Genomic DNA, 25,743 nt, shown 5'->3' with positions numbered 1-25,743 from the left:
TATCAGACATTAGCTTCTTCTAGCAGATGAAGTGAGTGGTTATCACGTACCTATATAATTCAGCGAAATGTCACCCTGGCCATATCACTTGATTGTGTATGTAAATATCCCCGCATTGCACCAACAATCGGACCATTCTACACCGATGCCAGGATTTGTCGAGAATACGACGCTGGGAATTGCGGCTAGACCATCGGAATGTGCTGGTTAGTAGTTCGAGTCTTTGGATTGGATCATCGGAACATGCAGCTATATCATAGATGAGATAGTAAGTGATACTGCGCTGAAGATGCGGCTTGTGAGTTTGTCAGTTGTTGGTGGTTATGTAGGTTGTTCTAGGTTGGCCGTGGGAGACTTGAGTCAGGTCAGTTGACAAACAAAGAAGGAAGGATCGACAGGGGCGCTCCTTCCTGCTTCACATTTCTCTTCCGATCGCTCCTTCCTTGAACAAAATATCACCTGATCAACCAATTGAGTCAAATGATTGACTTCTTTTTATCCTGTATAACTCCTCAATAGCCAGATTTTTGTTCATTCCCACGCTGCGTTGGTACAATGATAAGATAGCGTCGTCAACACGCGATGCAACGTTATCATCACTCCCCTCTATCAAAGGCGTATCCTCCCCAGTCAGTCCTAGTCCTTAAGATGCAAGGATCGACAGGCACCATGTTTCTCCGCCATGCTACAGGTCCAGATGCACGAATACACGTTCAAATAATGCGTTGATATGCACACTAGCAGAGATTGTTGTACAGCTAGTGCTGGCATTTTGACTGAATCAGGAAAAATGACCATACCTTGTTGTATGTGCCCCTCGTTGATAATCGCGTGCCTGAATTCTTAAATGAAGGTTAAATACCTCTTTTCCCCCGCGTCCTGTCAGGAATGTTAACGTTTGCCAAATCCATTTAACGCGTCGCTCTCTTCATATCTTGCATCTCCATGATCAACATGGCTCSCGCACTCACTCTTTTGTCGCTGGGCTCTCTGTTGGGCTGTGCTATCTCTGCCAGCAACAATTCGTTTGATTACGATGTCCTCCAGTATGTCGATCCTCTGATCGGAACTGCAAACGGAGGTATGCATATATCCTCGATTAATATCCATGCTATGCACAGTACCGGTAAACTCATGACAACCTGATTTTAGGTGATGTTTTCCCTGGTGCAACATTGCCCCATGGCATGGCGAAAGCTGTTGCCGATACAAACTCCGAGTCTAGCCAGGGCGGTTTCACCTTGGATGGTGCAAACATCACCGGCTTTTCATCGCTGCATGATTCTGGTACTGGCGGTTCGCCCTCTTTGGGAAACTTCCCTCTGTTCCCTTACGCAAGTTGTGTGAATGATTCAATCGACGGCTGTAAATACCCGAAAAAGGAGAGACCTGTGTCATTTCATACTTCTTCCGTCAATGCGACCCCAGGGTACTTTGCGGTAACCCTGGATTCCGGCATCAAAGTTGATATGACTACTGCTCAGCACACATCTCTTTTCCGATTTCAATTTCCGACAGGGGACTCTTCTGCTAGTCCGCTTATCTTATTGGACTTGACCGATCTGTCTGACTCACGACAAGATAACGCAACCGTTGATGTTGATGCATCGACTGGTCGTATGACTGGTTCTGGTCGATTCTTACCCAGCTTTGGCTCAGGAACTTATGTAGCCTACTTTTGTGCCGACTTCCAAAGTGCCTCTGGAATTCGTGACAATGGCATTTTCGTCAACTCGCGTGCTACTGCGGACGCCAAATCGCTGAAGATCTCTAGAAGCATTAATGGATATCCATTGCCTGTATGTATTGAGTAAAAATTCCACATGTATGATATGTACTGACTTTGAATGTGACTTGAAGGGCGGTGCATGGGCTCGATTCAACGCTGGAACAGAGTCGGTTCTTGCACGTGTCGGTCTGAGCTTTATCAGTGAAGATCAAGCTTGCTCCAACGCAGAGAAAGAAATTCCCGACTTTGACTTTGAGTCTACTCACTCGGCAGCAGTGAGCGCCTGGACCGATAAACTTCGTCCCATTCGCGTATCTCGTAAAGGCATCAATGAAACGCTTCTCACCAACTTCTACAGTGGTGTCTACCGGACAATGACACAGCCTCAGGACTATACGGGAGAAAACCCACTGTGGGAGAGCTCCGAGCCATACTTTGATTCTTTCTACTGGTCAGAACTACTGCTTTACCATTGTCTGGCTTTGGGAACCATGCTAACTTGAAAACAGTATCTGGGATCTTTTCCGCTCACAGATGCCATTCTTGACTTTGATAGACCCAGAGACGGTGACTAAGATTGTTCGATCATTGGTTGACACACAACAGCATCTCGGGTGGCTCCCTGACTGCCGTATGTCCCTTTGCAAAGGCTACACTCAGGGTGGATCCAATGCCGACAATGTCATCGCCGATGCCTACGTTAAGGGCCTTACCGACGGTATTGACTGGGATACTGCATACGCTGCTGTTCAGAAGGATGCCGAGGAAGAACCATATGATTGGTCAAATGAAGGCCGTGGTGGACTCCAGAGTTGGAAGTCCTTGAATTATATCCCAGTTCAGGACCTTGACTACGTTGGTTTTGGCACAATGACTCGTAGTATCTCGCGCACTTTGGAGTACGCTTATAACGACTTTGCTATTTCACAAATCGCCCGCGGTATGAACAAAACGTCGGACGCTGAAAAGTATGAAAAGACCTCGGCGTATTGGCAGAATCTTTTCAAGGCGGATCAGACGTCGTTTTCCAACGGAACAGACACTGGATTTACAGGTTTCTTTCAACCGAAGTATCTGAATCAAACTTGGGGTTTCCAGGTATGTTCATTCCTCTATGAGAAGTATGGATATTGCTCACGATGCGTATAATAGGATCCTCTTATGTGTTCAAATATTGACAACAGTGGATCTATTTGCTCCCTACAGAATAGTGCTGGAGAGACCTTTGAATCTAGTATCTGGGAATATCAATTGTAAGTTCTGACTGATTTACCAGCATACTGACAAGATTCTAACACCTGGTAGTTTCGTCCCTCATGACATGGCAACTCTGATCACATTGCTCGGTGGGCCATCTACTTTCGTCAAACGTCTTGACTACATGCACGATAACCAAATCACTTACATTGGCAACGAACCGGCATTCCTTACTGTCTACCAGTACCACTACGCTGGCCGACCAGGTAAGTCAGCTAGTCGTGCTCACTACTATATTCCCGAATACTTTGGAACGACCCCTGGTGGCCTACCCGGCAATGACGACTCAGGAACCATGGGTGCTTTCGTAGCCATGTCAATGATGGGATTGTTTCCCAACCCAGCCCAGAACGTCTACTTCATCATCCCACCTTTCTTTGACTCTGTACAGTACACTTCGCCATCAACCAACAAGACTTCGACAATCAAGACAGTCAACTTTGATAAAGAATATAAGAACATCTACATTCAATCCGCCACCCTGAATGGCCAGCCATACACGAAGAACTGGATTGACCATAGCTTTTTCACGGATGGAATGGAGCTTGTTCTTACACTGGGTCGCAATGAGAGTTCTTGGGGTACTCATGCCGCGGATTTACCTCCGTCTCTATCGACTCAGGGCTCCTCAAGTCTTGAGCATAGAAGCGGGATAGTTCACCCTTATATGCAGTGAGAAGGACAATATCTACTTTAACTCATTGGTAGATATCCTTGTGTATATATTCATTATTCGTCACACGTACACAATACAGGTAACAATTCGTGATCTTCATAAAGACATGTTGACATTGACGTAATTTCATCCCGATGGAGTGGTTTACTCAGGTAAATTCCATAGAAAGTCCAACGTCCCACCATCAAAGCCAGACAATTGCCCACCACTTGGCCCAAAAGGAGCCATAGATGGATCAAACGGCAACGAAAATAACCAGTCGTTATCATCCGCCATATGAACTGGCCCTGCGTTCTCATTACCCGTCACATATGAAGAAGACTGCGGCATTGTTTGAGTCATTACTACATCATCAGACGCGCTGTCACTATTCGGGTTGCTGGTATACATGCGATTTGTACCCGGGTCCATCTCTACGCCCTTAAAAAAAGGCTGTGTAGAGGATGGGCGAGTACTATTCCTTGTCGTCGAAGACGAAGATGGCATGACTGTAATTCCAGCCCCAGCTCCAGTACCGATCTTATTCATCGCTGCGGATGAAGACGAGGCAACCAAATTCCTTCTCAATCGGGAAAGATGAACTTCCAACAAAATCGCGTAACGAGATGCGAGATGCACATCATCCAAAATATTAGACCTAAGAGCTTGGATACTCTTTTCAAGTACATCGAGAGATTCCTGTAGCTTCGTGTGTCGCACACCCAGACTGAGCGCTTTGAGCAAGAAGATCGATGAACTGGTGACCCGCAGAAATATACGCACTGGCGAAAAKCGTAATTTGTCGGCCTGTGCAAGTTCGATTACCTTTTTGAGGATTTGGCAGGACCCGTCGATTACTTCTTGTATAAATTCGTGGTCGATGGGGTCAAGGTTGATTTCGGCGTTGGTACGTTGGTTGGTGTTTGCGTCGACGTCATTGCTGTTGTAGGCATTATTGTTGTTGGATGAGATGGAATTGGAGTGAGAGTGGGCGTCGGCCAGGACACGCTCAACGACGGCTTGCATACCGAACGAATGCGTGTATACGCGGACGTAGTGGTATTCGATATGAAGAATATTGACAAAATTCGTATTAAGTCCCGTCGGCGCATCGAGATGACGAGCACGCCATTGCGCCAGCAAGGGACGGAAATGATCTAATAATCCTATGTAACGTCCACTGTGAAGCTGCTGTTTCGCAAATGAGGCAGACGGGAAAAGCATATCATTGACAGATCTCGTGAGTTTGGTGAGATCCATCCATGAGTCCATGAACGTCGTCCACTCGGTCTTGGTCTCGGATAAACTAGTGCTGTGGACTTTGCTGATGGCGCGGTTGAGATTTTGGGGCATCAAGGACATACATCCTATTCGAGAAGCCAGTTGGTTGATGTAAACATAGAGAAGTTGTTGAACGCGCTGTTTGCGAATTCTGTTGTGGGTGACAAAAGCAGGATTAGAATGTTTGGTGGGTATTGAGCCACGATCCTCAGGTTCAAATATGCCAAGTTCGTGCGCGAGGGAAAATGCGGAACCAAGAAGCATCCAAGACATTTGATCTGATCGTCTTGCGGGCTCGATGACATCTTGAAGCCATTGATTTGAGGATGACTCGGGCTGACTTCTGGTTGGTTCATCAGAAACCCCGAATGCGATATCTGAATCCCATGCGTCATTTTCTGGAGGAAAATGTAGTGCTCGAGGGTGCCATTCAGATATCAAAAGCAGAGCCTCTATGGTGCCTAGTGTCCGTATACTACCGCGTGAGGATCTCTCCTGACCAAGCATTAGTCGCATTATTAAGCTCTGACAGTGAGTCCATAGCCTGTTATGTATGAAAAAACTCCTTGAAGCTCCTCCTATTCCAGGGAGAACATGATAGCGTGACGATATCATCAGTATAGTGCAGCAAAGGAAATACTCGTGGGTCACGAGAATATGATGATTCTCATGTCTGCGGTAGAATTCCGTTAAGATGGGAGATAGTGGTGATAGATTGTCGAAAAACCTGATATGGTCAGATCTATGCTTTAATTACAGGGATTTCATATGAAAATGCCAACTTACTTATCAACAAATGTTACCGCCTCCTTTGCATTCAACCATCCCAGTTTCACCACTCGGAACGATTCCCATACACTTATTAAACTAGCATCGGTCAATGATAGCTCGATAGGCGGTGGAGCTGCTGGACTTGTGCCGGTATAAGTAGCCTGCGGGAGTGAGTGAAACAGTGCTCTTGATATGCCATGGCCGGATCCAACGCCAGGTTGCCTTTCCGGAGTCATGTCATTACTCCGAGAGCTAGTGTGAGCTGCTGCCTCAAACAAAAGGTTGAGTGCATCATTGCCGCTTGATACAACGTGTCTCATCAAGGAGTTTGTCAGTTGATTGGGCTCGGAGGAGCCCTGGAAGTCAACGGTTTCTCTAGGGGTAGAGTGATCATGGATTGATGCATTAGGCGAAATTAATGAGTCTCTATGCTGAGGTGTAGTTTGCATAGTCTGATTGGGAGATAAAGAATCTATAAACATGCATTAGCCCCTCGGTCCGACGTATATGCTGCGCAACATTCTACCAGTCCTGCCCTTCCTGGCCCATGACCGCTTCTCACTGAAGACGCAACGCCTCTGTTCGCGCCGACATCTTGCGCATGGTGGAGCCGCCCCAATATCACACTTGGCTTTCTTCTGTCTACAAGAGAGGCAGGCTTTGTAAGCGCGCTGAAAGTCCCGGCCACCGGATGCTCGTCTATCCGGAGGCCTAAGAATATCGTCCATCAGATGGTGATTGATTGAAGTCACGGCTTTCCAGTATGATTGCTGATTGCGAGTGATTGCCTGACACCATAGCAATTAGCCGTAGATTTGCCGTGTAAACAGTAAATACTGGCCCCGGAGGTGGATACTCAGAGAACAATGTTCAGCTTGAAGCATGAGTCTACGAGATGGAATTAACGGCTAAATAATAACCGCGCTTTGCCGCTGCGGATGACAAGCCGCTTTCTCTGCAGCTAATCACAGACCTGAATCATCAGTGGGGCCAGTGTTGTAATCGCTTATTGTCGCTCAGGGTTAGGGCAGGGTTAGGGTTGATACTTATGACCAGATCAGGACTAGCTCCTTGTCATACCGGTTCCGACATGTACAGGCACCATTAAGGCAGCAAGGCAAACAACCAAGTGGCTCCTCGGCCGGCAAGCACCGAGTGTCGTGCTTACTTCCGTATCATCACTTCACTGATTTCGTTTCCACAACGAAGCATCACACGGCTGCAATATTGGCTCTTCTTTTTGACTGCTGACTATTGGAGCCCAGTATCTTCAAAAGCGAACCCGACGTGTCCCGCCTCGAATTCGATATAATGCGCCATCCCAGCTGTCTCGTGATCCTCGCAGGCTAGGATATGATGGCGCCTATTGAAGCTCCAGAAACTCATCAGGAGTCCAAAAACGACCTATTAACGTTGCAAGAAATATCCGTCCCACCGAGAGCCGCGCTGGMTGACCTCGGTTCCGGCCCGAACAGCTCCCTTCCAACGAACGGAAATAGCTCGTCCAAGAAAGCCCAGGAGACTGAGGTGCAGCGCGAATGGGATCAGGTAGCTTCGCATATTCGAAGTAATGGATCGAAGCATGGGGTTGACGTACAACCGACAGGCAGTGGTGTTACAGCTAGCAGCAATGGAGAATCTCATGATGAACAGGAACGGACGCGGCAGTCTTCTTCACACGGTCTCGGCATTCAGCTGGATGGTTTGAATGTGAATCGAGAAGAGGACAAAGTCACTGTCAGTCTTGGCAATGGCCACAGATCATCATCACCTCAAGATCGGAAGCAAGACAAAGAAAGGGTCTTGAAATTGTCACCGACGCAGATCAAGGAGCTCATTTCGTCTCCGGATTCGATTCCCATGCAGAAAGTACCGGAGGACCATGAAAGAGACCATGAATCTACACCGATCCCAAAACCGTTACCATCAATCGATGACATGGCCAAGGCGAGAAACAGAGCCGAGTTTTTGAGGTCCATTAGCGGTAGCTTTTACCAGAAAAGAAACTCAAAGCTTTCGAATCATCTGGATGATCCTCCAAGCTTTCTTATTTCTAGTGAAGATACGCCTTTGAGTGCACCTATCAGTCAGCGACCTCAAGCTGCCCGAATGATGACCAGTCCTATGACTTTTCCGAGACGGAACTCGGTGAGCGACGAGCAGCGACTAAACTCTAATCCGGCTCTACGTTCCAGACATAAAGGTGCCCCTACTCATATTGATATGCCAGAGCGCAAGACGCTGGCAGAGGATCCGAATCCCTCTCCCATGCCACAGTCTATACCACTACCTCCGTTATCTATCCCAGCGTACCTGGAACTAGAGCTATCCTCGTCACGGCCGTCACCTCTTTACATTCACCGCTCGGCGAAAAGTCAATTTCCATATGAGTCGTCGCAGGTGAAGCTGGAGCGACTTTTGAATTTTATTCTACTTCCACCAGCTTTGGAACAAGTTTTATGGTTTGGTGCACTAGCCTGCATTGATTCATGGCTGTACTCGTTTACCATATTGCCACTTCGTTTCGCCAAAGCCCTTTATATACTGGTATCTTCCTGGATACTAAATTTTTATCGAGAAGCTCAATTTGTGTGCACGTTCATCATCAACGGGGTTGGTCGAGTATGGCGAAGACGTCTAAGGTCGTCGGAAAAAATGCTATCTGATCCTACGCATAGTGTCCAACAGAAGGAACACGCTGAGACCAACGGTTCGTCCGCTAATGGTAATACAGATACAAGGTTAAAATCTCGAAGTAATGCCAGAAAAAGAAAGACATCAGCGCAGCCAAAACATCGGAGGCAAAAATCAACACCGTCTGCTTTGGAACCAGATGACAAAGCGGATCTACTGAAAGGCTTCTTGATGATTTGCACTTGTATCATCCTGAGTTCCCTTGATGCCAGTCGAATGTATCATTGGATTCGAGGACAAAACGCCATCAAGCTCTACGTCATTTATAATGTGCTTGAGGTCGGTGATCGTCTGCTTTCAGCCATTGGACAGGACGTGCTTGAATGTTTGTTCTCAGAGGAAGCATTAGACAGAGGCCAAGATGGCCGTAGCAAAGTTGTGCGCCCATTCTGGCTCTTCTTACTTGCTCTTACATATACAACAACGCATGCAACGGCTCTTTTCTACCAGGTGATCACACTCAATGTCGCTGTTAATTCCTACTCAAACGCACTAATCACGCTCCTACTGTCCAACCAATTCGTTGAGATCAAGTCGACGGTTTTCAAGAAGTTTGAAAAGGAGAACCTTTTTCAACTGACATGCGCGGATGTTGTTGAGAGGTTTCAGCTCTGGTTAATGCTTACTATAATTGCATCCCGGAATATCGTCGAGACAGGAGCGCTTACGTCTTGGTTTACTGTGGGATCAACCGTGGTAAACCAGGTACGATCGACAGTCACTAATAGCACTCCTCTTACGACTTCCCCGCGTTCGTCAACTTCGATACTTCCTCAATCTTTTACATTCTTACCGTCGACAATCTTCACGTCCCTGACTGGCGGCGCAAATACACTTTTACCACATTTCGCTCAGGTCTTAGGACCGTTCTTAATCGTACTGGGCTCTGAGATGTTTGTGGACTGGCTCAAGCATGCATACATTGCCAAATTTAACAACACACGACCAGCTATATATGGAAGATTCCTTGACGTTCTTACGAAAGATTACTACACAAATGCATTTGTCGACCAGAATCTAACAAAGCGAATGGGGCTAGCGGTTATTCCCATGGCCTGTCTATTCTTCCGAGTCTCCGTTCAGACATATCAAATGTTCTTACAGGCGTTACTCCCGATGCAAGCGTCCTCTACCGAGCATAGCGCTTCATTGACAGCGATGCATGAACATTACTCCAACTTACCCCAACCGTCAACACCGCCTATCCCGTTCACTGTTCAGTCAGTCATGTCCACTTCTCTCGATCGCTTATCATGGGTGTTTAATACCATAGTGGAGAACGCTATCCCTTCGCCGATACAGTCCGTCACGTTTTTCACTATAGTCCTCGTGGTCACGGGTTATTTGATCCTGCTCATCTTGAAGCTTACACTAGGAATACTTCTGCTATCATTCTCTCGCTCGCGTTACAAGGCAATGAAGGATCGCGAACAGAAATTGTACTATGGGGCTCAGCATGACCCCAATGGCATCTCTTCATCTGCCTCTCAGGAAGCACCAGAGCAACATAGGCCGTCTCATTCTTCCACCACAAACGCAGTCCGGGACTACACTGTCGAGGGAGGCCGTCGAGTCGGTGGTTGGGGTGTTGTCGAGCTAGATGAAGACAAAAGACGTTGGATCTATGCAGACGATCCTGATGCTTTGCGGAAGATCAAGGAAAAAGAGCGTGCTCAAAAGGACAAGCAATCTGTTAAAGATAGTGGTACATTACTGAATCTTGACGGAGTGAAACGATATGAAATGGTGGCCAAGCGAATCTGGTAGTAGAAGTACATATTCGTTTATAAGTTCATACTGCATATTTAGGAGTTTGAGTATTCACTTTCTACTGATAGAAGGTTATTTATCATGCTATTTCTTTTCTGTCTCCTAGCTAGAGTCAAAGTATCCATAGATGTCACTACAAACTACAAGTAGACAGTCGCGACTTCTGCGCAAGCACCATTCCCACATTCGCATGCACAACAAAACCCTTCTCATGCCCATCCTTAAGATCCTGCATCCTTCTCTTAATCTCTTCCTCAATTTCCTCATCACTCCTCCACAAATTCTCATTAAAAGCAACAGCGACATCTCTCTTCCCCCTCAGAATAAATCTTGACAACGTCTCAAACACGTTATCAATCCACTCGTTAGTCATAGGCCACAGGTCGGGTCTATCGCGAGTCATGTAGTCCGTTCTGGAGATTCTTCGAAATCCCGCGGATTCAGCAGCTGTTACAATACTTTCGGGTGCGTTGCTGCTTGTGCCATGGTCAATCTGACCTTGGATGCAGAGGCGTACCGTGTCCATGCTGGGAAGGGCTTGGTGTTGCTTTTCGGGGTGTGTGAGCATGTATTTGTGCTCAAGGTCTTCCCATTGGAGATGGCCTCCAGGCTCTGCAGCCATGCAATTAATATGAAATGTAAGAAAGACATAGCAAAAGATGGAGACATACTCAGTAAAGTCGCAATATTAGCCACAGCGGTCTTGTATTCTGATTCTTTGAGAGCGGCTACAAGCAACCTCACATGGACAAGGTCATACCTACCATGGTGCTCCAATGGAAATGGCTCGAGGCAATTTTGAAGAGAAAATTGAATTGACTCATCCGAAGGGTCTTTGGGGAACTGCATGTCTGATATGTCGAAGCCATGATAATACCGCTTTTTTTCGCTGGGGTACGTGGTATCTAGATACTTCTGAACATCACGTAGCCAGACTCTGTGGAATATCTGTCAGCTGCCCTGGCTTGCATACTCCGGTTGTTATACCTAGGTATACAAAATCCCGATATGGAGATCATACCCAGTACCAGTAGCTACATCAGCTATAGAAAAAATATTCTCTGTCGAGATGAATTCGTGAATGAGTTTGCGACCGCATAGCTCAAGAAAAAAATAATGTTGGGAATCGAGACTTCATCATCGGGAATAATTAGTCAAAAATCTTAGGAGCATAAGCATCAAGCGTCAAATTTTGACTCAGGAACGAACGCATCTGTAGAGATAGATAAGAATGAAAGTTGAATAGAGCCTACCGCTGACTCTCATCTCGATCCCGGGTGAGCATATAGAACTCTCCTGATGACAGATCACCCATTTTGCCAAGTTCCTGGAATGAGTATAGAATGAGTATACTTTCGACACGGTACGAACCAATGCTAACTTGTAGTTGAATAAGTATTAGAAGATCAGCTGTGGTAGGTAAGGGATGACCGACGAATTTACCAAGGTATACTATTAAAAGGCAACCTCGAAAGACTAAAGAGGACTTTTGGAATATAGAGGGCGACGAATTGAACATAGCCATTTCAAGGGGATGGTACACGTCACAGGACCTCTTCCACCCAGTCAAGATGAAGTCAAAATCTAAATAGGAGGTTCTCGGGTTATACTTCACCTTTGCGAAAATCCTCTATTTTTCCTTAGTCGTTTATTCGTCTCAAGATCAGCACCCAGCCAGCCCATATAGTGAATATTAGCGAATGAACTAGCAAATTGAGACTGCCTTTTTAAAAGATCCATAGCATCTCTACATCCATTGGTGTGAACTCCCCTACTCAAATCTCTCCGAGTAACTGTTACCGAGCTGAAGAAGTGCGTATGCGGGTACAGCGTTGCATAGGGCTAGACACCTACTAGTAGCACCGAGAAATCGATAGTCTTTGGTTGACAGGACTCGGATTAGTTAACTCATGTGCCTAAGATAGGCACAGGAAATTTAGCCAGCCACAACATCGACTTCTTCAGTGCGGTACCTAACTTTTCGGAAACCGGACATACCCTAATTCGGATATTTCGAGGAGCAATCCGATATTGTCGTTGATGTAGATGTCCGAATTTCTCATTCTCAGTTTTACTACACAATGTAACTGATCTATGACTGAGCTAAGCCCATTGTTACCCATGCTTCGGAGTAGTCACAATTATGTCTACTTCGCACGCGTTCTACATGGAGGAAAGAACACCGAAGTAGAATGAAATTAATCAACCCTGAACAATTGCCTATCCGTCTAAAGATCCCAATACATAACCACTTTTCCCCGCAAAACGAATACAATCTAAATTTCAATGTTTGTTAATAAAACATTACTAAGCCTTATTTACCACCCCGCCGAGGCAGCTTCTCAAACACCCAGCCAAATATTTCTCGACTCTTGTACAAATTCATCACCCGCAGTCGCTCATTATCCAGATGTGCGTGATCGCTGGCTTGTCCACAGGGCAAGTTAGCTGCGGGCGCGGAGAATTCTCTTTCCAAGAACCGGATTGTGGGAATTGAACCGCCCTCACGAATATAGATTGGTTGTACAGGCGTGGGAGTTGCGATTCGAGTAGGCCAGGCAGAAGCAGATGGCGGTGAGGCTGCGGTGTCATGGCGAGAAATACCAATTCCGTTTCCATTTCCGTGTGAGGGCAGAGAAAGAAGGGAAGGAGATGGCGATAGTGAATCTTCAGCAACGTCTTCACCCTGCTTGACTCCATTTGTCCTCGCACCTGTCAAGGTTGAAGAGGTCGGCACTGCGGTGGCATTGGATGCACTCTGTTTTCTTTGTGATCTCTTCTTGGACGAAGTTGTAGATGACGAAATGATTCGATCGATATGAGATGCTACACTATCGTTTGAGTCGGTGCGGTTAAGTTCTGCTCCAAATGGTCGCATTATTGTCTTGGATTGCGGTTGAGGATAATTGTACCGTTTTTCGTCCAAGTTTGGAGTCCATGCTGCAGAGATAGCTTCAGCTAAGGTACCGAATATTTCGTTATCAGGGTCGCCTAGCCAAGGATCGGACTTTCCAGTAATCTCAATTGTGAGCTCGTTTTGGGAGTCCAGCAAGTCAAACTGCTCCTGAGCAAAAGCAGTAAGTGCCGATGCAATCTCGTCGGCACTCTGGTTAGGTACGATGCGCACTGACAAAGCAGCTTTCGCTCGTCTGGAAATAGTTGTGCCCGTATTTTTGTTGCTTGGCACTTCAATCGAGTGAACCGTGAATGACGGTTCGCGCCATCGATACCTCAAAAAATGAGGGAATGCTTCGCGGTCTTCAATTTGAGGATGTAATGGGAGCATGGCCTCTGTTATTGCTTGAAACCGCTGTTCCTCTGCTTTGGTCAACTCTGCGACTGTATCGTAGAAGTTGGGAAAGTTGATGTGGCCTTTACGCCCAATAAAGGTTGCAAGCAGTAAAGAGAGATCTTTCAAAGGTTCGTCAAGCAACGAACTTCCATCAATACCACTGTGGAGATCAGGATGATCACTGGTCACGATTAAGTTCGCATGAACCACGCCACGAAGACCGTAGGTTAGACAAGGTATATGGTCATCAAGCCAGTAGCTATTCGCGAGAAGTATCCAATCAACCTTTCCGATCAAGTCCTTGTTTTCACGAACCGCTTTTTCGAACCCTTGAGAGCCTGATTCTTCTTCGCCCTCAATCATGAATACGACATCACAGCCAAGAGCTTTGCGTCTGACTAGATCCGCCGCTGCATACACAGCTGCCAGAATCGGCCCTTTGTTGTCAGACACACCACGGCCATACAAATATCCGTCGACAGAAGCAAGTTGAAAAGGGTCTGTTCGCCATTTAGGTTGGTTGTTGTCAGCACCGACGACATCATAGTGACCGTAAAATAATATAGTCTTGACATCCGGTCCGGGGTTGGACGCCGAGAATCTTGCATATACAACTGGATTAGTATCTGCGCCTGTCTGCAGTAGTTTGGTTGTCGCTCCCAAAAATGCACAATGGCGGCGTAGGAATGTCGCTCCTTGATTACATTCAACAGAGAATTTGGGACTGGATGAAATTGTCCGATATGAAACGAACTTGAATAGAGTGTTGACCATGTCATCTGAGATGTGTTAGCAGGGTGTCGCGACTACAATGCTGTATTTCTAAACATACCATTGCCGAATGGCTGGACTTCCTTTTGTTGGAGGTGCCCGGCCAAATCCCAAAGGGCGACACTATTGTCATTTCCACCAGTAGCATAAATACGTCTATTGCTGGAAACCCTAGTGGTGGAGGCCAGAATCGTGCCTTCGTGGGCTGTCCAGCAGCCAATTTCTTCGAAACTCGAATTGAATTTCTAGACACATCAGCAAGATCCCACACAATGCAGATACCCTTGTATATTCTCTTACCTTGATGACTCCCTCGGCGTCACCCGCAATTGCTACACCATCCATTATGTCAAGAGCCCACAGGTCCCCTTGATGTTCGGTGATTTGCTTGACAAGCTGCCGTGAATCGAGGTTCCAGATATTTAAAGCMCCMCCAGCCAAGCCACAGTATAACAAGGAGCCTTCGATAGCGAGTGACAGCACCGCATCGTCTCCATTTTCTAATTCAAACCACGGAATCGGAGCTCCGTTTTTCTCGTGTGTTAATCGCCACAACTTGACAGACCCATCACCGGATCCTGTCAACAATACTTCTTCGGATGGAGCGGATTCTATCAAGCCTTGAACGATAATCATGCAGTAGATGTAACCATGATGGGAGAATAGTCTATGTTGGTCGCGGTTGAAGGTCAAAGTTTTCCCACTGTGATCGGTCAAACTGTGGGCGTCTGAATCTTCTGATCGAGGGTTGACGCTGCCACCGGGCCCTCGGGAATCAAAGAATCGATGTGTCCGTTGGGATGGATGTCGGGCAACAGTGCCCTCTCCATCGGTAGACAGATTACACCACTATAAGGATTAATAACGGTGCTGCATATATGTGGACGTTTCGCATACCTGTAGACTTGTATTTTGTCCGCCGCAAAATACAGTGTTTAATTGCTGTGAGTAGACGACAGTGAAAATATCACCAACGTCATGATGGGAATATATTGAGTATAGCCTTTCGAAAGTAGAAGTTGACCAGACCTGTATTTAGAGTTAATATATGCGCCTTAGTATGATTATATCGGTAGAGGAACATACATTGACCACCGAATCTCCACCACTAGAGAACAGTAATTGTCCATCCGGAGAGATGAATAAACTCAAAACACTTTCTCCGTGTGCTGGAACAGACAATACCAGCTCATAGGTGTCCAAAGACCAAGCCTATTGCCTGATTGTTAGTAAGACACGAATATCAATTTGTGGAAGGTATAACATACCAAAATGTCACCTCCTTGCAACCCGGCAAAGACGCACTCTTCGTCCAACGCTACAGCGAGCACAGACCGAGACGCTTGAACACGATGTCCAATGGCGCAGTCGTTTTGCATGGACAGGTTGGATGAAAAGTCTCTTGGGTGGTTGTCGTTGCTCGAAAACGAACTTGGTGAGTCATTCTCCGAGTGGTCATCGGAATCAAGAGAAAAGCGTGGCATAATGGCGGAAGCCGCCAGGGCGGAGATCAATGCAGTTCGGTTCAGTAGATATAGATTTGCGTCTATTGTTGTCTCTAACCTTTCTTATTGGCTTATAGAGAAAGTGAAGTGTCAGTAACTTTTTAACCCAGCAGCTTGGATGCACTAAAAAAGAGGAGATCGGGGTGAAAATAGGTTGCAATTAACTGTGTGTGGATGACACCTAGCCGAACATACAGGGGTAATCTACCGGGACAAATAGGAGGTATTGACAGGGGGTGGTAGAAAGGGACAGTTGTTTAGTGCTGTGAAGCTGATGTTTTTGTTGTACAAAAGCAAAGGGAGGATGATGTGATCGAGAACGAGAATCGAGCAATAAGAAGCGACGATGTGGGGCTGCTTTGTTGATGCCTCAGAAATCAGGTATTAAGTGCTTGGTTTGAGATGAGATGTCAACACAACGAGTCTGGTTAGTCCAGAGGTAATAAGTGAATTCTTGTATCTTCATGTGCTTGACGACTGAGAAAGCAACGTGTACGACGTGTGTGACCAAGAAAAAGGAATCGCCAGTCTGGCGACTGATGTAGAAGGGCTTCACCGCTCTATTTATCAGTAGCCCTAACCCTTGTAACCCTAACATTCCTAGTTCTAGGGGGACAGGTTCGCAGAGAAACGGCTGCTCTATGATATGATATGTCCTGGTAGTTTCTTGCTTGATGCAGAGTTGCCGGCGGTATCTCTCCACATATTCAACATTTCATTGTTCCGTAGCAGGCGATCTTTGTTCCATGTATGGTGAGTCTTGGGATCATCTAGGTTCGTAGCACGCAATGCTTGGCCACGACTCTCCCAACAGAGATTTATTCGCCAACTCACGATAGGTTCAGTGTGTGTCGCCTCTTTTTTGCAAAATGTATACTCCAAATCCATGCGCGCCACAGACTGGCTGCTGACCACCTGTTCCTAAGATAAACATTCGATCCTCTGCCACACTGCAATTTCGTTCATGCTCCTTGCCCTAAACCCTCCAGCTTTGCTTTCTTCAATCTCAAATATACGCTCAACAGCCCTTGCAGCAAAGATTTGTCCTATACCGCCTCTAGCAGGAACACCCGTCGTCGAACCGCGGGGTCCCAACATTTGGCTCCGATGATGAGAGTTCCAGGAGAGTTCCTACCTCTGGTGTAAATGCCGGTTTTGATGATCCTGAATAGACTTTACGCGCTTTCGTGACCTCGTCTGCTATGGATATGTATTGCTGAAACTCGGGCAGAAATTTGTCGTACTCCATCCCCCTACCGAGGCCGCGGCTACTGACAAGGATCCATAGAACGGTATTTTGTAGTCGCAACAACAATATGAGACGGTAGCTCTCCATGTACGTGGTGCAGTGATTGGAATGATCCAGAATCTCTTCGAAGTGACGCGACCTCGTTTCTAGCTGCCTGATAATAAGCTGTTTGGAAGGTTTCGTCGGCACCCCATCAGTGAAAGATGCTTCTTGCGCCATCCATTGTAGCCTCATGGACCGAACCGTGAGATGCTGGAGGGAGTCGGCGGCTTGGTTGAGCAATTGAAAAGCGCCATTGGAGAACAAAAGTCTTGAGGTTCCCGTCTCTTGAATGTCGGCCGGAATCCACTGGGGCATGAATGCAACAGCCTACATATCGACGCCGTATTTGACTCGTGATATGTACAAGAAGTATGTGGCTTCTTGAACAAATATTTACTTCAGAAGCATTACACTCGCTCAAGATGGTCCTGGGAATGTTGCGCAAGAGCTCTACACCTCTTTGCAAATGTGTCAAAACCCTGAGATAGTTGCCCGCTAGGCTGTCAACACTTGTGAATAGATAACATACTAACAGCTTTGTTGCTATTTTTCCGGTTCTATCGCTACTCCTTAGTGCCAGAAGGCGCTGCATGGCTTTATTCAAGTGTAAGAGGGGTTCTTGTTCTGGCAGCGTGGAACAGCCGTTGTGGTAGTTACCGCGAAGCAGGGCAAGAGCAATAGCGGCGCGTCGTACCTATGGAACTGTTTGGGAAAATAATATGAGCATTTTCCGCCATGACTCGCTCGGAAAATATTTGTACAGACGCTTGACGGAAATTAGCTCGAAAAATAGCATGACCTCCGTCTAGGTTCGAGCAATGATTGGTAGAATCATGAAAGGCCTCAAATTTTGCATAGTCAGGTTGCGGGGGTTCCGAAAACATGGAGATGTTGCTTGCTGGACATTTATATTGGCACAAGAGCCGAATAGGCCGCATCTTGCTGCTGCAATGGTTCTGGGTGGGATGATGCTGGCTCGTCGTCACCCCAGCCTCGACACACCGAGAAACCACATCATAGCCGTCGCAAGTCGGTCCTGTAGACTGGCACTTCAAGCACGAACTTTGGGTCTGGTCGCATTTGMCCCGCCGTATTCTTTAGTTGCTGCCAGTGGGTTTGACTCGTCCAACAAGAGTGATGGCAGGTAAGACTTACTTGCAAGTTCTGCAATCCAACCTTCACTTTGGGGCAATTTCTGCGGTCTCCTCCTCCAGGCTTGGCTCGCAGTTTTGGCGTCGTCCTTAATCTGGTTCATTGTTAGGATAAGAAACAGGACATCTTCCAATCGAATACAGCACCCTGAGACCTCATAGAGAGGATCCAACTGTTATTATGCATACGTTCAAGGATATTCTTAAGACGTATTTCCGCTGGCAAACATCGCCTGCCCCGCGTCAGTACGTACCGTTCATCGATGAGCCCATCAACCCTTGAACGAAACCACTTTTCAGAATGAACAGGCCGGCGGAGTTCATCTTCCGCAAGGTGGATGTTTCGTGAGATTTACAATGTAACGCTTTTACCGAAATGTACAGTCTATATAAGCATTTCTGCAATGTATAGCGCCTTATTCCCTTGGTTAAGGACGCATCTGGGAGGTCTGGATTCCCGTCTTCTTGCGAACATAAGTGAGGACCCGTGGCCGGCCGCTTACCGCTTAACTATCTGGCTAAGAGAAGATTTCATATCATGGATTTTCCTTTGCGATCTGTCTATTGAGACATTTAGATGTGTGGGGTTCTTGAAATGGGAAAGTATCGATTTAGCTAGTATATGCCAATACAAGGGCTATTTCATGTGAGGCTGGCGCACGGGCTACATACATTCAACTGTAGGATTCTCAGAGGCACCATGTGACCTAGGCAGTGATAGATCATAGCCGCTCCTCAAGAACTCAAGAAGATAGACGAACTGGTATTTTCAAGGCTCAACAGTCCTCCGCTTTTGACATAACTCCTATTCCGCCCTCCACAATGACCTTCTTCTTCTGCAGTGACCGCTTGACTGGCTTAGGGTCAGTAAAGATCTCATCTAGCTCCTCAAGCGAACGGCCTTTTGTTTCCACAAGGAAGAAGTACATGAATGCCCATTCCACAAAGTGGATGACCAGGAAAATAGTGTAAGTCTTCCAGCCAATGTTTTGCAGCGCCACTGGAGTCGCGTACATGTTGATGAACGAGCCGAGGCCGGAGAGTACACCTTGAGCAGCCATACCTTTCACACGGACATCATTGCGGAGAACTTCGGTCGGATACAAGGCCTGTAGTGGTGTCCAGCAAAAAGAGAAGATTGCTCCATACAAGAAACTCATAAAGATGAAACCGTAGCCCATGGAGTTGCTGATATGGCCATTGGCCAAGGATGCAAAAACGTTCATCACAAGATAGCAAAGCCCAGTCATAAATGTGCCCCAGAGAAACAAGTTACGGCGACCAAAGCTTTCCACAGTCCAGGAGCCAGCGAGACCAAAGACAAAACCAACAACGGTGTTGAGTGCATTTAATAGCAGTTGCTTGCTGGAGCTAGTTATTCCCAGATTTTCGTAGACAACGGGCATATAATAGCTTATAGAGMCACCAATAAATTGACTGAAAAATGTGACCAGTAGCACGAGAAACATACGATACCGAACCTCATGGGAGTTGACGATAATGCGGTAGTCGTACCACTTTTGTCCGCTCGCCAACTCCCGGGTGTATGCTATCTGAGCATGGATCTCGTCGTACTCTAATTGAACGACGGCGGAGTCCTCCCGTCCATTGCCATGGTACTTTATTAATATATTTCGTGCTTCTTCTGAGCGTTGACGCATAATCAGCCAACGCGGACTTTCGGGAATGAGCCACACCAAACCCATTGCTATAGCTGCGGGAATGGCTTGGATGATAACGGGGATACGCCAACTCCAATCCGAAGTCATGAAACCAGTACCATACGTGGTCCAAGAGGCTGTCATGGATCCGATGTACCAACTGCACACGTTGAAAAGACCACTACCAATACCTCGCCATGTCGGGTAAGCAATTTCGATGAGATATATAGGAGCTGATGTGGTGACCAGAGTGACTCCCAATCCAACCAAAAGTCGTCCGCCCATGAATCCACCAATAGTTTTGGTAGTGGCCTGGATGATCGTTCCAATAACAATAACGGTGCATCCACTTGACATTCCGAATCGACGGCCCATAAGATCAGAGGCGGGACTAGCAAACATGCAGCCAACAATATTTCCAACACTGTATAGCGCAGTGACTGCTCCAATGCTCGATCCTTCCATGGAGATGCCAAAATAGGTATGGAAAGGCTCCATGGCGTTCAAAGAGCTCATGACGGAGCCGTCGTAGCCGTTCATACAGCTTGCTGTTCCATATCAGCTTTCCGAAAGATTTTGCTGCAAAGGCATTACTTACTCAACGTTACTAGGACCATGATAAAGTACAGCTTTATCATGTTCCTGCTTAGCATCGACTGATTGTCCTTGACAACAGCATCTGTCAAGGCCACTGAGTAGACCTCGTTGGTCTTGCCATGGAATATTTGTGGTTCATTCTTCGTCTCTAGGTGAGTAACGCCATCAATCGGCTCCTTCTCAGAGTATGCCATTGTGAAAGTACCAGGAATTTCAAAAGAATATCAATCGCGCAAATCTGTTCGCAATGCGGTTGGAGATGACTAAATGTGGTGAGATCAATAGGAGTCTTTATAATTCTTGGTTTACTTGTTTTTTGTACATGTCTTAACATCCTGTTGCTCATAGCCAGTTGTCATTCACAACGGCTACATCCATCGACATTACGGGATGATAGAGAGCTAACTACCATGCGATGCCAGATGTGGTGTTTGCTAACGACCATCGCCGTGTCCAAAACAGTTAGACACCAACATTTTCTTTATCTTTCAATTATACTTTTGAGTTCCTTTCCACCGAGTGGCCACTGAATGACCATAATAATGACTAGGAACAAGATAATAACAAAGAAAGTCTAAATTTTCCACTAATCGGGAAGCATGCCCTAGAATTAAAAACGCGGGGTTGGCACCTACGTTTAAAGCATCGCTTGGCCCCATATGAAAGGCCCATTATTGGCCATGAAGCTTTTTTAGTACTTCTCGATAGTTGGGTACAGATATGGCATGTCGCTGGGTAATCTGGGTAAAATGAATCTTATATCATCTTTAAAACATGTGGCATACCGTGCATGGATGTCCTAAAGCCTATGAGCAGCAATTGACCTATCACTTGCCAACATTGAACTTCTCCCCGCACCAAGCTGTATTCGTAGTATTTAATGTTAGCCTGTTTATATGTACCTAGGTAGCCTAGGTCACGAGCAAAGGTTTGACTTATGGCATGTCTGGGCTCGATACCTAAAGATCTCCTATGCCTAAGACATTACTCGCCGAAATACTACGTAATTAAACCCGATATTGGGCTTACTAAACAATACATTTACTTTCCATAAATCAATTCTAAACTCGGCGAAGTCGTATCGCCATCTATGTTCTATGTACATCATTCTACGGCCTTTCTCAGGGCATCATGTGAAGTAGTAAGCTGATCCCACGTCGGCAAATGCTCTGGAAGATTTTCAGGGTCAAGTTCCGGATAGGACTGCTTAATTGTTTTGAGCACATTCGTGAAAAGTACCTTGTAAGCCGGGCCGGAGAAGTGTAGACCTTTAGGAACGACTCATTAGCTAGATTATTCAAAGGAGAAGATCGCAATAAACGTCACACATACCGTCAGTTAAGTAGTCATTCAAAGGATTGACAGCGGGAAGCTCAGGCAACCCATGAATTGGATCTCCCTCCTTCCAACCCACTTCTTCCATAATGAGATCCCACATTGGCACTGTAGGTACACCAAGTTCCTTTCCAATATCTACCGTAGCATTGCAGTATTCACGAGCTCGATGGGTCGTCCTGTCGACCTCAAACTGATGACCTAGCGCATCATCGAATTGTTGATGGTTAAATGGGCCGGGTCCGATGAGAACCACTTTTGCGCTTACTTTTCCTGCTGCGGAAACGATATTTCGTAAATTATCTTGAAACTTTTCCACGGGCACGGAGTTGTTGGATGCGGATTCGGGAACGATAGAGTCGTTTGTGCCAAAGAATACGACCTTTCATACATAGGTTAGACTTCAACTAACAATGATCTGACTCCGTCTTATTATATGTACCACAAGCTTGATCTTAGATGCGCCCGCTGATTCTTGCTCAATCAAACGATCTATTATGATAGCGGCGTGGCTTGAGGTGTAACCGCCGAATCCTCTTTGTATGACATCTAATTTGCGATTATATGCTGCGGATGTTGATAAGATAACTGTCTTGCCTGTGCAGTGTATGTGAAAGTAGATTCGCTTACCATCTTGCATTGCTGGCCCGAAACAGAAACCAAATTCCTGGTTGTAGGCCAGCTGTGTGATAGAGTCTCCGAAGAGAATTATCTTGTCGAAAACGAGCGCCATGTCTAAGTTTCTTTCTTGAAAGAAGGAATTGATCCTTGTTCAAGTAAATGTTCAGTCGCGATCTACAAATGTCATTCTTGACATATGTTTCAATAGAGCGTGGGGAAACATCACCCGATGTAGGCTTGTTGCATGCAAAGCACACCAGCGATCCGTGCTATGAGAGCATGCCAATAGTATACTATCTATTAAGGTGCATGTGGCATATCTTGGAATTAGCCAGTATCCCGAGATTAGCCATGCAGCCAGTCCGCATGAAGCGGAAACTCGCTTCTGAATTTCCTCTTAGGGCACGGAATATCCGTTCCGGGTGTGGTTACTGTCATTGACCCACTAAATTACCTGGGTATTAAGCTTCCCCCTCCTTATAGTGCGCAAATATACTTTGGAATGTTGGGGGTATTTATTCTTGGACCAAACGAAGTTTCTCTATATTCTTTCAATGTTATAGTCAACCACCTACCTCGGTGGAATATAGCCCGGATGGCAAGGCGAAGGATGACTGTGTATATCTTCAAGGTTACTTAAGTACTTGATTCTCCCTGACGCGCCGTGGTCTCCGGAGCTTAACATCAAGAGATATACCGCATTTTCAGTACGTTTTAGTTATCCTTATCTACCCAGAATGAGCTAAATCACCGCGATTGTCAACATGCCCGTCTTCGGTGGCGATTAGCGATGTGGTGCAAACTCTGTAATCCTGTCTGGTGGAAAGAATCATTCATATTGGCAAATATTTCTCTGCCGGCAGACGCCTCCATTACATGTTGGGCTATACTTTCCTACCTGGATTGGATGATTCGCATGCGCACACTGTTATGCCCTACCTAAAGAAGGTACCCCCATTTGGCATCACCATAGATCTGGACATAATGGGTCACTAGACTGTGGAACAACGAAGGGAGACTTCTTCATTCGATCATGTCGTTGACTGACCCGCAGCAGAGTTTGGCCTTATTTGCTCCTTGTATTCGGCCATGGGAACTATTTCGGGCCCGAGGCGAAAGTTCCGGCCCCGAAGCCACTAGCGGCCCACAATGAGCTACAGCTCTTTGTCAAATCGGGCATTTCTCCTACATTATTAATGCTCTACCTGCTGCAGCTATCTAGATACTCCGCCTGCAAAACAAACTTGTAGACAGAGGTCGCATTGGTCCCGATCTTCTAGCGGATCTTCTTCTGGTCCACGGTGAACCAACGATAGATATTACCGAGACCTTGAGTATACAAGAGACGAATATGGAGAGGATTTTGCAAAGTGAATGTTTAAACAATAATAGATGGGTAGAGAAGAGAACAGAGTAGTGGAGCTCCAACGCTTACCTTGGCACTCATTTTTTTCCAAGATGCTTTCCTAATTGAGCTCTCCTCCATTGACCCTCCCCCCCATTCTAGCCCAGAAAGATTTCTACAATCGTAGCTCAAGTACCAAGGTCAGGTATAGTCTAGAAAATTGGTCAGCTCGGTATTGAGCCTAGATAGAATATGATTGACCTTCCAAGCTTCCTCAAATCCAGTGTTCAATACCCACTTGTTTGAGAAATCTCCACCGGTTCCGATTGAATCGATGACAAGTTGCTCAATGCGGTCCCATGCTTCGTCGCCCTTGATATGTATACCAGGCCTCTGTTCGTAGCCTCGACAGGCCATTTGGCCAATACGAAGGGCGCGAATTAGTTTGATGATATGACCATCGTCCTTTGCGGTTTGAGCATGGCGAACTCGATACTCTACATCATAATCAGAGTCGTAAAATCGGAGTTGAACGCTTTTTACCAGATATTTTGGCTTTGCAGAGATGAGGAAATGAGGCTGACCTTTTGAAGTTGGTTTGCTGCTTGTAGCCATGTACTGGTCCAAATAATCTTTGGCAAGTGGTGGGCACCCGCGAGCAATATACTCAATGAGAAAAAGACGAATCTTCCATTCCAGCCACCGACCCTTGACGGTATCTGGAATCCATAACTTTTCATTTATGAATACCTGCATTGGAGATGCATTGATGTGATGTCTGCATTTTGAGCCATATCAGCAATTTCTTACTATCCCGATCATGTTTTTGATACAGCGGTAAGGAAGGTGTTGAATAAGTGAACCAAACTTACACGAATACAAAGTCAAACCTAGGTTCCTTTGGTGGTCGAATGGCCGCAGCAGCTGCCGTGTAGACGACAGTACTGTACATCTCTGCCGTTTTCACACCAATTTCTTCTGGATTGACTCGCACTTTTGCGAGGTAATAGAGAATGCGGTCCCAAGCCAACGGAAACAATCTTTCACTGATATCGTCGACTAAATCCGGAGGTGCTAAATTGGTCAGATGCTCATCATTTCGTATCGCCTCCACAAGATCAAGGATACTGGGCAGCGGTGATGAAGGGTCTGGTTCTGAATTAGCCTCGGTATCGGCTGCAGTGAGCATAGGTTTCAGGTCGTCTGGGTGGACGGACGCTTGGGCCAAACCCATTGCTATGAGAGCAGGCTGCTCCCATTCGATGCCATACATTAACTGAATCAGTGGATGGACAAAGCCTGGAAGTCAAGTGAGTCAGCGGGCTCGAAGCATAATTTTCAAGTCGTCAGGTTAAAAGAGTTTTGAGATCATACTGCTATACATCCTCGTTGACAAGTCGATTCCTCTTTCGTTGTCATTGAATAGGTACTTTTGCAGCACCGCTTTCCAGCCCATTTCTTCCATCTTCTTCTGGTAGAAATGTAACCAGTTTGAATAGTAAACGGGCTTTCCTAGAAAACGCTTGGCTTGCCACCAATCATCTAGTTTATCTTCAACGTCCTCGCGGAGACGTTTCACTGGTATACGGTACGTATTCGACTCGGCGTCGGCTCGTTCGATCGTTTGTTCTGCAGCCCCGGTGCCGTACAAAGCCAGAATGAGGTGGGACGCACTGTAATATTCAGTTGCCTTTCGCCTCCAGTTGCACTTGAATAGACTTCGACGTACTGGTTATGAAAGCCTTCGTCGTTGAAGAAAACATGATAGTTCTAGAGACATGACGCCTTTTTCAGTTGTGTAATCATATATGTCACGGTAGAGGCTTACATCAATATCGTGCTGGAGCAGCCGCGAGGTGCACTTTGCTGCTGCTTCAGTTTGTTGAATCCTCCACAATCCAGTGTCACTAGGACCAATATGGATCGTAAAGGGAGATGCCATCGCAAAAGGTTTGTTATATTGTGGTTAGATGTAGTTATCGGAGGGGAAGAGTACAAATTTAGTGAACATCAAGTC

The 25,743-nt window shown here is 46.3% G+C and overlaps 8 protein-coding genes across 8 annotated transcripts; 2 read left to right on the top strand and 6 right to left on the bottom strand.

Annotated features, from left to right (window-relative positions):
* Positions 1-945: 945 nt before the first annotated feature.
* BHQ10_005884 (uncharacterized protein) lies at positions 946-3,662 on the top strand (the record flags this gene model as incomplete). Its single annotated transcript, XM_040878408.1, has 6 exons — positions 946-1,081; positions 1,153-1,799; positions 1,861-2,180; positions 2,239-2,827; positions 2,882-2,982; positions 3,035-3,662. 6 exons carry the CDS (start codon positions 946-948, stop codon positions 3,660-3,662), a joined length of 2,421 nt encoding a protein of 806 aa, XP_040734388.1.
* Positions 3,663-3,806: 144 nt separating this feature from the next.
* Positions 3,807-5,186, bottom strand: BHQ10_005883 (uncharacterized protein; the record flags this gene model as incomplete). The annotated part of the gene is made up of 1 exon (XM_040878407.1): positions 3,807-5,186. One exon carries the CDS (start codon positions 5,184-5,186, stop codon positions 3,807-3,809), a length of 1,380 nt encoding a protein of 459 aa, XP_040734387.1.
* Positions 5,187-7,046: 1,860 nt separating this feature from the next.
* On the top strand, positions 7,047-10,154 carry BHQ10_005882 (uncharacterized protein; the record flags this gene model as incomplete). Its single annotated transcript, XM_040878406.1, has 1 exon — positions 7,047-10,154. The coding sequence occupies one exon, from the start codon at positions 7,047-7,049 to the stop codon at positions 10,152-10,154; it is 3,108 nt and encodes a 1,035-aa protein (XP_040734386.1).
* A 136-nt stretch (positions 10,155-10,290) lies between these two features.
* On the bottom strand, positions 10,291-11,006 carry BHQ10_005881 (uncharacterized protein; the record flags this gene model as incomplete). The annotated part of the gene is made up of 3 exons (XM_040878405.1): positions 10,291-10,769; positions 10,829-10,867; positions 10,922-11,006. The coding sequence occupies 3 exons, from the start codon at positions 11,004-11,006 to the stop codon at positions 10,291-10,293; spliced, it is 603 nt and encodes a 200-aa protein (XP_040734385.1).
* Positions 11,007-12,471: 1,465 nt separating this feature from the next.
* BHQ10_005880 (uncharacterized protein) lies at positions 12,472-15,704 on the bottom strand (the record flags this gene model as incomplete). Its single annotated transcript, XM_040878404.1, has 6 exons — positions 12,472-14,228; positions 14,282-14,465; positions 14,521-15,069; positions 15,118-15,249; positions 15,307-15,432; positions 15,489-15,704. 6 exons carry the CDS (start codon positions 15,702-15,704, stop codon positions 12,472-12,474), a joined length of 2,964 nt encoding a protein of 987 aa, XP_040734384.1.
* Positions 15,705-18,943: 3,239 nt separating this feature from the next.
* Positions 18,944-20,619, bottom strand: BHQ10_005879 (uncharacterized protein; the record flags this gene model as incomplete). The annotated part of the gene is made up of 2 exons (XM_040878402.1): positions 18,944-20,376; positions 20,427-20,619. 2 exons carry the CDS (start codon positions 20,617-20,619, stop codon positions 18,944-18,946), a joined length of 1,626 nt encoding a protein of 541 aa, XP_040734383.1.
* A 910-nt stretch (positions 20,620-21,529) lies between these two features.
* Positions 21,530-22,493, bottom strand: BHQ10_005878 (uncharacterized protein; the record flags this gene model as incomplete). The annotated part of the gene is made up of 4 exons (XM_040878401.1): positions 21,530-21,693; positions 21,758-22,142; positions 22,203-22,309; positions 22,391-22,493. 4 exons carry the CDS (start codon positions 22,491-22,493, stop codon positions 21,530-21,532), a joined length of 759 nt encoding a protein of 252 aa, XP_040734382.1.
* A 1,434-nt stretch (positions 22,494-23,927) lies between these two features.
* BHQ10_005877 (uncharacterized protein) lies at positions 23,928-25,668 on the bottom strand (the record flags this gene model as incomplete). Its single annotated transcript, XM_040878400.1, has 5 exons — positions 23,928-24,504; positions 24,599-25,025; positions 25,101-25,399; positions 25,456-25,496; positions 25,555-25,668. 5 exons carry the CDS (start codon positions 25,666-25,668, stop codon positions 23,928-23,930), a joined length of 1,458 nt encoding a protein of 485 aa, XP_040734381.1.
* Between the last annotated feature and the right edge of the window lie 75 nt (positions 25,669-25,743).

The sequence above is a fragment of the Talaromyces amestolkiae genome, assembly GCF_001896365.1.
Source record: "Talaromyces amestolkiae strain CIB chromosome Unknown scaffold10.1, whole genome shotgun sequence".
Taxonomy (NCBI): domain Eukaryota; kingdom Fungi; phylum Ascomycota; class Eurotiomycetes; order Eurotiales; family Trichocomaceae; genus Talaromyces; species Talaromyces amestolkiae.
This window is presented reverse-complemented; position numbering and strand designations above follow the sequence as displayed.